Here is a 14687-nt window from a genome sequence, read left to right on the forward strand (position 1 = left end):
GATGTTTCTATCTCTCTCTCTCTCCCTTCCTCTCTGAAATAAATAAAAATATTAAAAATAAATTAAAAATAAAGTGGGGACAATCAACAGCATACAAAACTAATACACATATATAGAAGTAATGCAAGTATATAAAAGGAATATACTACATTAATAAGAAAAAATAATTTTATATTCAAGTGAGTGCTTCCTTAATTCTCTCTACTATTCCTAAATAGGAAGCCAAAATTAGGTGTACATAACAAAGCTTAATATTCTTGTGCAAACACATTTGGACTGTTATCCCATATAATAAAAGCCTAATATGCTAAGTGTCCAGTTGTCGATTGTTGGTTCAACCAAAGTGTAATATGCTAATAATATGCTAAGGCTGCTCAACCGCTTGCTATAACATGCACTGATGTTTTACAGAGCTAATATTGTTCATATTTCCTGGGCCTACAGCACCTAGACAAGTTAGAAAAGTGGTCCTATGTTCTACTGCATGCAATTCAAACTAGAATTAAAAACTGACTATGCATTTCTAAAGTGGGGACAATCGCCCAACTGGCATGGCTCAGTGGTTGAGTGTCGACTGGTGAACCAGGAGGTCCTGGTTTGATTCCTGGTCAGGGCACATGCCCAGGTTGTAGGCTCAATCCCCAGTGTGGGGCATGCAGGAGGCAGCCAATCAATGATTCTCTCTCATCATTGATGTTTCTATCTCTCTCTCTCTCTCTCCCTCCCTTCCTCTCTGAAATAAATAAAAATATTAAAAATAAATTAAAAATAAAGTGGGGACAATCAACAGCATACAAAACTAATACACATATATAGAAGTAATGCAAGTATATAAAAGGAATATACTACATTAATAAGAAAAAATAATTTTATATTCAAGTGAGTGCTTCCTTAATTCTCTCTACTATTCCTAAATAGGAAGCCAAAATTAGGTGTACATAACAAAGCTTAATATTCTTGTGCAAACACATTTGGACTGTTATCCCATATAATAAAAGCCTAATATGCTAAGTGTCCAGTTGTCGATTGTTGGTTCAACCAAAGTGTAATATGCTAATAATATGCTAAGGCTGCTCAACCGCTTGCTATAACATGCACTGACCACCAGGGGGCAGAGGCTCCCACTGGTAGGTTAGCTTGCTGCTGGGGTCCAGCCGATCAGGACTGAGCATGATGGGCTGGACATGCCTTGTAGCCCTCCCGCGGTCCCTCCCTGGCTGTCCAACCAACCTCCCCGCATACCTCCCCAGCCCTGATTGTGCACCAGTGGGGTCCCTTAACCTGGCCTGTGCCCTCTCACAATCTGAGACCCCTCGGGGGATGTCGGAGAGCCGGTTTCAGCCCGATCCCGCAGGCCAAGCCGAGGGTCCCCACTGGTGCACGAATTCATGCACCAGGCCTGTAATTTCATATAAAAGAGTAGAGTTAGGGTGGCAGAGGGCGGAACAGTGTCTCCTTCACTTCACCCTCCACCACAGCAGCCGCAGCTTGACGCCAAGCGAGTCGAGCAGCTGCGAACGGAGTGACGGGACGGTCCCCCCAGGAGATCAATAGACCACCTCTTCCCGCAGGCTCACCATGGTGACCCACGGACAGAGCTGCGCACAGCCAATGTGTATTCCTCCATCATATGCTAACCTCAGCAAAACTGCCAGAGATATTTTCAACAAAGGATTTGTTTTTGGGTTGGTGAAACTGGACATGAAAACAAAGTCATGCAGTGGTGTGGAATTCTCAACATCTGGTTCATCTAATACAGACACTGGTAAAGTTACTGGGACCTTAGAGACCAAATATAAATGGTGTGAGTATGGTCTGACTTTCACAGAGAAATGGAACACTGATAATACTCTGGGAACAGAAATCGCAATTGAAGACCAGATCTGTCAAGGTTTGAAACTGACACTTGATAACACCTTTTCACCAAACACAGGAAAGAGAAGTGGTAAAATCAAGTCTTCTTACAAGAGGGAATGGATAAACCTTGGATGTGATACTGACTTTGATTTTGCTGGACCTGCAATCCATGGTTCAGCTGTCTTTGGTTACGAGGGCTGGCTTGCTGGATACCACATGACCTTTGACAGTGCCAAATCAAAGCTGACACGGAATAACTTTGCAGTGGGCTATAGGACTGGGAACTTCCAGCTACACACTAATGTCAATGATGGGACAGAATTTGGAGGCTCAGTTTATCAGAAAGAATGTGAAGATCTTGACACTTCAGTAAACCTTGCTTGGACTTCAGGTACCAACAGCACTTGCTTTGGTATTGCAGCTAAATATCAGTTGGATCCCACTGCTTCCATTTCTGCAAAAGCCAACAACTCCAGTTTTATTGGAGTGGGCTACACTCAGACTCTGAGGCCTGGTGTGAAGCTTATACTATCTGCCCTGGTAGATGGGAAGAGCATTAATCCTGGTGGCCACAAACTGGGGCTTGCCCTGGAGTTGGAGGCTTAATCCAGCTGAAAGCAACCTCTGGGAATGGATATCAGAAGATTTGGCCTTAATATATTTCCAGTGTGACCAGCAGGCTTTTCTCCCTCCAAGAAGGTGATCAAAACAGGATGAGCTAAACAAGAGCTATGTTTTAAATATGTATGTAGACAGTTACTTATTAGCTGGTTTCTAGTTGAATTGTTTATCTAGTTACCAATGCAGCAGTCCTGCAGTCACCTGTACATTATTTAATGTACTTAGCTGTTAAATGCGCTACCCATCAATAATGAAATAGACCTTTATGAAAACTGTAAAAAAAATAAAAAGAGTAGAGTTATAAGACCAAACACAAACTGCTAATGCATTAAAATTTAAAGTAAAGTGTTGGATAATTAATATTACCTAGGAAAAGTCAAACTCTGATTTTTTTAATGTTTAGGGAATTATTTCAAAGGTTATTTTCTTAATACTCCAACTAGCATCCTTAAGAATGTGTTAAGGCAAGCCCAGCCTAAATTGTACTAAAAATTATTAATTAATACAGAGAAGTGATTCTAAAACCATATTTTGAGTATTTTATCTTAAAAAAACAAAATTATTAAGACCAATTTTGTGCCCTGGCCAGGTAGCTCTGTTGGTTAGAGCATCGTCCAATATGCCAAGGTTGTAGATTCAATCCCCAGTCAGGGCACATACATGAATCAACCAATGCATGCATAAATAAGTGGAACAACAAATCAATGTTTCTCTCTCTCTCTCTCTCTCTCTCTCTCTCTCAAATCAAGAATTCTTTTTTTAATTTTTAAAGACCAATTTTGCTGTCTAAAGAATAAGCTATTAGCCCAACTGGCATAGCTCAGTGGTTGAGTGTCGATCTATGAACCAGGAGGTCATGGTTCGATTCCCAGTCAGGGCACATGCCCGGGGTTGAGAGTTTGATCCCCAGTAGGGGGCATGCAGTAGGCAGCAGATCGATGATTATCTCATCATTGATGTTTCTCTCTCTCTCTCCTTCTTCCTTCCTCTCTGAAATCAATCTTTTAAAAGAAAATAAAGAATAAGCTATCAAAAACATAAAGTTAATAACATATGGTCATTTAGTTAGTGCAAAAAAACAATACTGTGAAAGAAGCAAGTTTCCAGTCCTCCCCAATTCTCACATGCTATCTCGAAGCTAGGACTTGCCCATTATATATGCAAAGGCAACTTCGAGGTGTAGAATAATGGTTAAGAGCAATGTCTTAGAGTGACAGAGAATTCATTTCCTGTATGATTTAAGATAAGACACAACCTCTCCATTCTCACTTGTAAAGTAGGGATGCCAATATGTCCTCATATCATGAGAACTAAGCAAGCACTGGGTCACTGCCTGTCACATTCAAATTATGGTTCCATTTAATATGGTAACAGATATAGATGTGTGTATGTGCTGTATATATATATATATATTTTTCCTAGCTCAGTCCACAGGAAAGGACCTAAAAGCACAGTGGCAGTGAGCACAGCTAGTGACCAGATCTTCAATCTACTTCTAAACACCATTCTCCTAATGAAAGCATTCAGGGCTTTTTGGGAAAGTGGTTGTTTCCAAGGCTGGGGAAGGGAAAATATGAAACTAGAACATCTTCAGGTGTCAGAAAATAAGAAAATGCTCAATAAAGAATGGGGGGCATGTTGAGAAGACCCAGGAGTCAGCCTGAATGAGGTCCTACGGCCAAAGTTGGAACAATGAGCAGCAAAATAAATAATGGTGATACCAAACTACATCTCACAGAATAAAAAACTATCCATGAGGACATACTGATATAAGTAAATGAGAAAGGATAGCTCTTCCTTACACAAGAATTCCAATTAATAAATGTGGATAAAAGAAAAAAACAGAAAATCACCATTAAGTAAATAATGCACTAATAACTGGTATAGATAAGATCCACAGAGAAATAATAGAATTAGAAAAGGTTGAGGAGAAACAGGATATTTATTCATTACAATGAGAAAAATACTAACTTTACTGTGGAGAAATCTGGCAGACAAGGGTTAGTTACCTAGTAGTAAGATATACTGACATTATGAACCCCCTGATATGATGCACTGAGAAGGATATACTATCACTTCTGTACTCTTCTGGCCAAAAAATGCATACATAACCTTATTCTAACCATGAGAAAACATCAGACAAACCTAAGTTGAGAGGTATTCTACAAAACAACTAATCAGTTTTCTTCAGCAGTTCAAGATCATAAAAGACAAGAAGAAACTGAGGAACTGTCACAGATTAGAGGAGACTAAAAAGACATAACAAATAAATAGAAGATGAGATCCTAGATTGGATCCTGGAAGAGAAAAAGGATATAAATGGAAAAAGCGGTAAAATTCAAAACAGATCCGTAGTTTAGATAACAGTATTGTACTAATGTTGATTTATTAATTATACTATAATTATATAAAATGTTAATATTAGGGGAAGATGGGTGAAGGGCTATGCAAACTCTATACTTTTACTACTTCTCTGTAAGTCTAAACTTATTTCAAAATAGTTCCTAAAGTTCTTTTTTAATATGAAACCTATAGTTATGTAGGCAATGGGTTATCTTTTTATTTTGCCTTAAAATCCTTAAGTTATGCTAACATATCCCTCAACTGCTAAAGCTAGAATACATAATTCTAAAAAACTTAGCTCTGAAAAATGTAATCAATAAAACACATTACACAGATCTCATTACCTGTAATTTTATATCCATAAGCAGCTAGTTGTCCAGCCATATATTCTCCATCTGAATTATTATGAGAACAACCCCATGTTCGTATCCAAATTTTCTGTATGCCTGGAATAGTGCTATTAAACAATCAATAAAAGAAAAAGTAAGTCTCATTAAAGGATTTTTAAAATAAAAAGCACTAGAGGATTTCTGGGCATATTATGAAGAAAAAAAAATACACTCACTGAAACCCATTCACAAGCTATTCATTAAAAGTGCTTCTTATATAAAAATAGAGTTCAAAAATGAAATAGTTTTAGGGGGGGAAAGGGGACTTTCAACTTGGATTACCCAGTAATTTATAATTAAACAGAAATTACCTTGAGGACATATTCAGGACAAATATGATAAACTTCAGTCATTTTTATAATAGCAGAAAATTTTAACTCCAATAGATTTTAAAAGTGTAATGTTCCAAACAAAATAATCAAGTATATTAAAACTTCCAACAATTTACTAAATAAATAAATATAGGGATATTAAAACTATACAACTGCATAATCATTTCTGGCTAGACTGTATTAGAATTTCACTAGAGACTTAATAAAGTAAACAGCACAATAATTCATTTGTGCCTAATGCCTTTACCTGAACTATTAATATTTGTAAATTTGCTAAGAAAAATCAAATGCACAAACATCACTGTCTCATAAGAACCACAAATTCCAGTAAAAATTTTAATTTGGAAGTAACACAAAAGTGCATACCAGATACAGTAACATCAAAGAGATGGGGAGAAGATCCTATCTATATGCAAAACACTTTCCTAGGCCCTGCCTTCAAGGAACATGCAATTTGACACCTTTTTTTGAAACCAATTACTTTGCTAAATTAAAAAACATTCTGCCCTGGCCGGATGGAAGGGTCCCAGGTTTGATTCGGTCATGTGCATATGCCAGGGGTTGCGGTCTTGATCCCCAGCAGGGGTGTGCAGGAGGCAGCCGGTCAATGATTCTCTCTCATCATTGATGTTTCTATCTCTCTCTCCCTCTCCCTTCCTCTCTGAAAGCAATAAAAAATATTTTTTAATTCAAATAAAAATAAATAAATCTACATATGTCCTCTAAAAAGTTCAAGCATATTTTTAAAAGAGACATTATGCATATCACATAAACCAGTACTATCCTAGAATGATATTGATTTAAAAAAAAAAAAAAAAGCTTACCTATCACTTGGTGGACTATCTTCCTCTTGCAAACATTTTTGGGTATTTCGCCTTCGGGCCTTTGGAACAATGTGCTTTCTTGAAAAATGCCTATCTTGTGGCTTTGAGTCTTGCTGTGACACAATATCTTCTATGTCATCCAGTAGTGTATCACAGGATGCAGAAGGCATCTTCTTCATCATGTAAAAAAGTTATAAATGATACAAACTTATGAGTCCCTCAGAAAATCTGCTTAACATAGCATCACCTATCAAATATCCTTGCTAAATTTGAATCCAATAAAGCCTTTAGATTTAACTTCACGTTTACAGAAAATGCAAAGATAAAGAAACACAAGGAAACAATCAGACCAATCCTACTGATAGTGGGACATTCCAAAATTCAAATGGAACTATGTGTTCAACAAATCAGTATCATGGAGAAAAAAAGCAGGAGAGGAACTGTTAAAGATCAAAGGAGACTTAAAAGCGCAACAACTAAATGCAATTCATGTTCTTGTTTAGATATTACTTTGTCCAACCAGCTGCAAGACATTTGGGGAACTAGGGAAATCAGAGTATGAACTAGGCATCAGATATTAGGATAGTGCTATAAATCAGTGATTTTCAACCTTTTTAATCTCATGGCACATATAAACTAATTACAAAATTCTTGATCTGACAAAAAATAGGTATAACTTTGATTGATTTACAAAAATAATCCTATATAATAAAAGGGTATTATGCAAATAGAACGAACAGCAGAACAACCTAACAACCAAAGTGTAATATGCTAATGATATGCTAAGGCTGCTCAACCGCTCACTATGACGTGCACCGACCACCAGGGGGCAGTCAACTGGTCGGCCAGTCACTAGGATGTGCACTGACCACCAGGGGGCAGACAGTCGCTATGACTTGCACTGACCACCAGGGGGCAGATGCTCCAACTGGTAGGTTAGCTTGCTGCTGGGGTCCAGTCGATCAGGACTGAGCGAGATGGGCCAGACACACCCTGGAGCCCTCCCGCGATCCCTCCCCAGCCTGATCATGCACCTGTGGGGTCCCTCAGCCTGGCCCTGCGCCCTCTCACAATCCGGGACCCCTTGGAGAGCCGGTTTCAGCCTGATCCCATAGGCCACTCCCTTTGGGAGGGCGCCAGATGCAGGGCTCATGGCTGGAGAGCGCTGCTGCGGCAGTGCAAGCCTCTCCCAATCTTGACTGATTGGGTGCGGCAGGCACAGTGGGGCCGGGATGAGCGGTAGCAGCAGGTAGGAGCTGCAGGTGGCATTGGACTGCAGCTTTCGGCCCCATCCCTGCAGGCCACCCAGAGGGACCCCACCCATGCATGAATTCATGCACCAGGCCTCTAGTCCTACATAATAAAACTCTAATATGCAAATCGACCGAACAGCAGAAAGACCGGTCGCTATGACACACACTGACCACCAGGGGGCAGATGCTCAATGCAGGAGCTGTCCCCTGGCGGTCAGTGTGCTCCTACAGGGGGAGCAGAGCTCAGCCAGAAGCCGAGCTCACAGCTGGTGAGCGCAGCAGCAGTGGTGGGAGCCTCTCCCGCCTCCGAGGAAGCACTAAGGATTTTCGACTGAGGGCTCCCGGACTGTGAGAGGGTGCAGGCCGGGCTGAGGGACCCACCCCCCCGGAGTGCACAATTTTTGTGCGCCGGGCCTTTAGTAATAATATAATAGTAATTACCTATCCTTTTTGTTCCAAAGTGACTTTTTAAAAAATCAGATGCCTATACTTGTATATAAGGATTACTGGTATCAAGAATTAACCAATCAGACATAAACTTATTATGAGACATGACCAATAAGATGCAACTCTATTATATGACCTACATATTTATGGTTCAAGACAGGGAATTCATAACAAATGGCTATCATTGCGTTGGCTGTCTCATGGGATGATACCCAACCAACTGAGCCATACCAGCCATGGTTGGTTTTGCATGCTTTAAAAATTCTTGCAGCACACCAGTTCAAATCACTGCTATAAATCATTAAATATAAAGTACTGTCCTTATGTTTAAAAATCTTTATTTTTTATACTGAATTTATATTTATTATTTGTATATTATTATATATATTATTCAAAATCTTATATTTTTGGAGATGCATATTGAATGTTTGGAGGTGAAATGCATTATGTCTATAATTTACTAAAACAAAAAAATTAGATAAAGACATATGGGAAACATTTACAACTCTTAAATCTAGAAACTAGATATGTTGGTGTTCATTTCCTATTCTACTTTCCTGAATGTTCAAAATTTTTGTTATCAAGAAAAGAAAATGTAGACACAGCTTCCAGGAAGATAAGAGTAGACATTCTTTTCCCTATTTCTCCTGCTAAGTACAATTAAAACTCTGGACATTATATATAAAATAAACTTAAGAAGACTTTGAAAGGTGGAGGGAAAAAGGAAGACAGGTTAGGACCCTTGGAATCCAAATGGTAAATTCCTTAGGGGCGTGGGGCAGGGGCGGGAGCTTGCCTCCTATTCCCAGACATGGAGTTAAAGAAGCCAGCAACCCAGAAGTGCCAGCAAACATAGAAAATAAAAAAACCCCAACAAAAGTCTGTTTTCTTGTCAAACAACCAGAAAAGGGGCAGCCCAGCAAGGCAGAAAACTTTTAGACGATAACCATTCTGCCAAAAAAAAAAAAAAGAAGAAGAAGAAACCCACAAAACTATGGTCCCACCTCCAGACAAGCCACAAAGGCAAAGTGGGGAGCCCTGACGTCTTCCTTATGAGGATATAATGAGGCACCCCAATATACCTCATCAGAATAGAAGCAGAAGGCCAAGTAGGGACCCTGGACTTCCAATCCAACCAACAAACCAGCAATGAAGCACCACTCCACTCCCACTGTCAGTGAAGACCAAACTGACATTTAAGTTTAAAATTAAATCCCTATCAAAATCCCAGCAAAATTTTTTGTAGACACAGATGAGTTCCAAAATCTATATGGAAAGGTAAAGAAATGAACATGTCTAAAACAACTGGTAAAAAATAGAATAAAGTGGGAGGAATTAGCCTGACCAATTTTAAGACTTATTAAGAATTAAGACTGTGTAATATTAGTAGAATATAAACATGGATCAACAAAACATAACAGAGAGCCTGGAAATAGACCCACACAAATACAGACAGTCCTCGAGTTACATCGGACTCGACATACATCGTTTCGTGGTTACGTCGCCCTATACTATTTATTTATAAAAAAAAAAAAAAAGTTCCGTCATTTTGACGTATGTACATATGTGCTTTATGTTTTTTATTATTTATTTACTACAAGTAAAGGTCAGGAATTGCTATCTTTCTTTTAAATTTTTTTACTGTTTCACTTCATTATTGCTGTGTATGTGCTCCATGTGAGTGACGTAGGTGCTTATGTAGGTGGGTTCCCACTTACGGTGAAAATCGCGTTATGTCGCACCATAGGAACGGATCTCCGACGTAACCCGAGGACCTACTGTATGCTCAAACGATTTTTCACAAAAGTGCAAAAGTCATTCTATGCAGGAAAGCTAGCCTTTTCAAAAATTAGTGCTTGAGCAATTAGACATCTATAGACAAAAATAAACTGCAACCCAAGGCTCACAACTTACACAAAAATTAATTCAAAAATGGTTACGCCATAGGAACGGATCTCCGACGTAACCCGAGGACCTACTGTATGCTCAAACGATTTTTCACAAAAGTGCAAAAGTCATTCTATGCAGGAAAGCTAGCCTTTTCAAAAATTAGTGCTTGAGCAATTAGACATCTATAGACAAAAATAAACTGCAACCCAAGGCTCACAACTTACACAAAAATTAATTCAAAAATGTATCATGGACGTAAACGTAAAATGTGAGACTATAACCTTTAGAAAAAATCATAAAAGAAAATCTTCTAGACCTAAAGCTAGGTGAAGAGTTCTCAGACTTGACACAAAAAGCACAATCCATAAAAAGAGAAATTAAATCCAGACATCATCAAAATTAAAAACTTTTGATATGCAAAAGACTCTTTTGAGAGAATGAAAAGTCAAACTACAGAGTGGGAGCAATATTTGCTAACCTGAAAAAGAACTAATATCTAGAATTCAAACACAATACTGAAAAAAAAAATCCAGTTAGAAAATGAACAAAAGGAAGACATTTCATCTAAGAAAATATGCAGGGGAGATGTACAAGAGGGTAAAGGGGAGATAAATGGTGATGGGAGGAGACTTGGGCTTGGGATGGTGAACACAATACAATATATAGATGATGTATTATAAAATTATACACATGAAACCTACATAATTTTATTAACCAATTTCAACCCAATAATTCAATTTTTAAAATGCAATAGCTACATATGCAAAAAAAGAAAGATATAAAGATGGCTGATAAGCACATGAAAAGAGACTCAACATTAATAATCCACAGCTATCAAAATGGCTAAAATAAAAAATAGTAGTGAGAACATTAAATGCTGACAAGTGTACAAAGTAACTGAATCCCTCATACAGTCCTGATGGGAATATAAAATGGTACAGCTGTTTGGAGAAAAAATATTAATCATGTAACTACACTGCAACCTGGCAATTGTATTACTGAGGGCTTAATCAAAAAGATGTAAAGACTTAAAATCATGCAAAAACCTGAACACAAGTGTTTAAAGTGGCTGTCTTTGTAATAGCCAAAACTTGGAAACAGCCCAGATGCCCTTCAATGGGTTGAATAGTTAAACAAACTGGGATACATCCATGCCATAGAATACTACACAGCAATAAAAAAAGAATGTATTGTTGCTATATGAAACAACTTGGATGAATCTCCAATGAATTATGCTGAGTGAATACAGTCAAATTTCAAAATGTCACATACTGTATATTTACATTTATGTAACATACAGTAATGGAGATTGAAATAAAATTATATAAATGGAGAAAAAAATAGTGGTTGTCAGGGATTAAGGAGAGGATGGATGGCAGGAAAGTGAATCTGACTATAAAAGGGCAACATGAGCGATCCTTGCAGTGATGGAAATATTCTATATCCTGACTATGTAAATGTTAAGATCCTGGTTGTGATACTGTATTATAGTTTTGCAAGACACTACCACTGGGAGAAACTGGATAACGTGTACAGCATCTCCACATAATTTTTATAACTGTAAGTGAATTTACAATTATGTTAAAATGATTAAAGGAAAAAAAACTATCTTGAATAGAAAAAAGAAAAATAAAGTGTACATGAGTACACTTACCGATAGTACTACTACCAATACCATGCCCAGGCATGAAGCAAGTGCTCAGAGTCGTCCATTAACCATTCCCAACAGCTCCAGAGGTAGACAGTGTTATTATCCTCACTTAAAGATAAATCTGAAACACAGAGAAGCTAACTCACACAAGGAAGCTCAGCAAGAACTGCATGCCAGATGAACCTGAGCCCGTATGCTGTGCGACACTCTGCTGCCTACTTACCGTATGTACACTGAGTGACCACTGTTCTCATCTGGGCCGCCTACCCACTGTTAAAAATCCTATACTCTCTAAGCTAAGCGAAATAAGCCAGTCTGAGAAAGACAAGTGTCACATGACCTCACTCATATGTGGAATCTAATAAACAAAATAAAGTGATGAACAAAATAGGTCGAGAGACATAGACGCATAGGACAGCAGAATCTCAGAGGGAAGGCAGGGGAGGGTGGGTGGGAAGAGATCAACCAAAGAACTTGTATGCATATACACATAACCCATGGACACAGACAATGTGTGGTGAAGGTCTAGGGTGGGGGTCAAGGGCAGGCTCGAAGGGGGTTAATGGGGGAAATAAGGGGATATATGTAATACTTCAACAAGAAATATTTTTTAAAAAAAGAACCCTATACTCTCCTCTGATCTCAGCCTTTCTGATGAATTTTTCTTCTCTTCATTTGCCAAATTTTCATATTTCCATTAACATCTTTCAATTAAGAATAGCTTCCAGCCAGGCTCATTGTGTGTCCTTTACTGTATGTAATGTACTCTTTACAACTATGACAAATTATGCCCTATAAACAAGACAAACTTCCGTTCAAATCTCAGCTAGCTTTGCATAGATTACAAATAACCCAAGTGGCAATCAATCAAGGACTTGCTTCATTATAGTTAACATGCATACAACATGGTCATCGAGGGACTGTCAATTACAGGCCGCCTCCTTCCCTAGACACAGGAATGGGGCACATAACCCAAGCCTGCCAGTGTAACCCATCCTCCTGGCCACAGTGATTGGTTCAGAGTTGGATATGACAAGCCCTGCCAATCAGAATCATGATGAGCACTTCTGTGCCAGAGTTAACAGTAGAGATGGCTCCTCTTTTCACTGAAGTGGCTAAGTTGGAAAGATGTCATCTTGATGATACTGGAGATCAACTGCCAGTCACAGGGCAGAAGGCTACCTAAGGAATGAAAACTAATAAAAAATGGAGCAATAAAGAGCCATACTGACATTATTTGAGCATTTGGATCCAACCAATGCCTGAAGCCTGATGCGGCCCCACTCTGCCCAGTCATGTGAGCCAATAAATTTCTGTGGCTTAAATTAGTTTGAGCTGGGTTTTCTGCTCTTGCAAACAAGAGCCCTGGCCAATTTGGCAAACTAGATAAGGCGAAATGAATTAAGTTAGTCTTTCTCAAATTGGTTCTTTTTGAGATATTAACTATCCATGAAAAAATGGTTCTGTGGTCAAATTAATTAGGAAATTCTGCCTGCTTATAGATTGCCAGCATACATTAGTAAAGCAAAGACTGCATGCAGTAAAGAAACAAACCCATTTATCTTAGAAATTTTCTGAAAATTAATTTCTCACAGATCTCCTCTTAGTATGGCTAAAGATGGTATTGAAAACAGAAAGCTTGAACAAAGCCGACCTCAGATGCCCTACAACATTCTGCACAGATGGATGACTTCCTTTGTTTACCCAGAAGTGGTCCTTTGCCCATGTGCTCAGCCTACCAATCTATTACTATGAATAACTGTCCACCTCCCTAAGAACAATCCTTGTGCTCTGACCTACTCAAGCAAAGAATTCCAGCAATGCTCCCTCTTCACTAATGGTCTCCCTACTGAATCATTACTATCTGGATATAAACATGCAATTTTTTTCCCATTTAGAAAACAAAAGCTTTATCATGATCCCACTTCCTCCATTTACTGTCTCCATTACATTTCTCTCCTTTAAAGAAAAACTTCTTGCTAAAGCTATCTATACGGCTCTAGCTGGTTTGGCTCAGTGGATAGAGCATCAGCCTGTGGATCCAGGTTTGATTCCAGTCCAGGGCACATGCCTGTGTTGCAGGCTCAATCCTCAGTGTGGGGTGTGCAGGAGGCAGCCAACCAATGATTCTCTATCATCATTGATGTTTCTATTTCTCTGTCCCTCTCTCTTCTCCTCTGAAATCAATAAAGATATTTTTCTTAAAAAAAAAAAAAAGAAGCTATCTATATTTACAATCCCCAATTTCCCCCTCCCATTCTCTCATGAACCAGGCTTTCACCCCCACCACTCCACCAAAATTGCCTGTCATGATATCAATGACTTCCAGCAATATAAACAATGATAAATTCTCAGTCATCTCAAATGACCTCATCTGTAGGGCACTACACTCTCTGAGTACTCCTCCTACCTCATTAGCCACTCCACAAGTCTTGTGGGAACCTTTTCTTTGCCAAGGGCTATTTGGATATTTATTTTTTTTTATTTTAAATAAATCTTTATTGTTCAGATTATTACAGTTGTTCCCCTTTTTTTCCCCCCATAGCGCCCCTCCACCCAGTTCCCACCCCACCCTCTGCCCATTACCCACCTACTGTCCTCATCCATAGGTGTACGCTTTTTGTCGCCAGGTCAAAGGTCATACACATGGAAAATGTAGCTATTTCCATCCACAACGTGTCCCTGTGTTCGGAAAGATCTCTCACAACTTGTTCACGCTCTACTCAGAAAGGGTACGGAGCCACATAACGGCTTTTTAAAATAATGTGTCCTCTTATGTTTAAAATGAGGATTTCACTACCAAAAGTGAGGAGAAAGCAACACTACAGCTGCTCTCACCCCTCTCGCCCTTCGGGTGATAGTTGTGCGTGGGGCTGCAAGCTGGTTCGCGGGCCTTCGACGAAGCCGTCTGGGTGGCTCGCACGGTTCTGCCGGCTTCCCAGGGGCCGTCGCAGCCTCACAGGGACCGTCGCAGCCTCACTGGGACTGTTTCAGCCTCACTGTGACCGTTTCAGCCTCACTGGGACTGTCTCAGCCTCACAGGGACCGTCTCAGCCTCACAGGGACCGTCTCAGCCTCAC

General features: G+C 39.3%; 1 protein-coding gene and 1 pseudogene across 7 annotated transcripts in view; one reads left to right on the forward strand and one right to left on the reverse strand.

Moving 5' to 3' along the window:
• CDKAL1 (CDK5 regulatory subunit associated protein 1-like 1) overlaps positions 1–14687 on the reverse strand; it is a 645197-nt gene that overhangs the window by 615312 nt on the left and 15198 nt on the right. For 5 of the 6 annotated variants that reach the window (XM_005869973.2, XM_005869971.2, XM_014542683.1 and 2 more), the window contains exons 3-4: positions 6367–6539; positions 5166–5278 (exon numbers count right to left, since the gene is read on the reverse strand). In XM_005869973.2, the coding sequence (XP_005870035.1) occupies positions 5166–5278; positions 6367–6536 (283 nt within the window). In that variant the 5' untranslated portion in view covers positions 6537–6539. The remainder of the gene's footprint in view (positions 1–5165; positions 5279–6366; positions 6540–14687) is intronic. The other variant, XM_005869975.2, reaches the window with a different exon arrangement.
• Positions 1435–2762, forward strand: LOC102258335 (annotated as a pseudogene). Its single transcript, XR_001362830.1, has one exon. The product of XR_001362830.1 is annotated as a voltage-dependent anion-selective channel protein 2 pseudogene (transcript).

This window comes from Myotis brandtii, unplaced genomic scaffold (assembly GCF_000412655.1).
Source record: "Myotis brandtii unplaced genomic scaffold, ASM41265v1 scaffold311, whole genome shotgun sequence".
In the NCBI taxonomy this organism is placed as follows: Eukaryota; Metazoa; Chordata; class Mammalia; order Chiroptera; family Vespertilionidae; genus Myotis; species Myotis brandtii.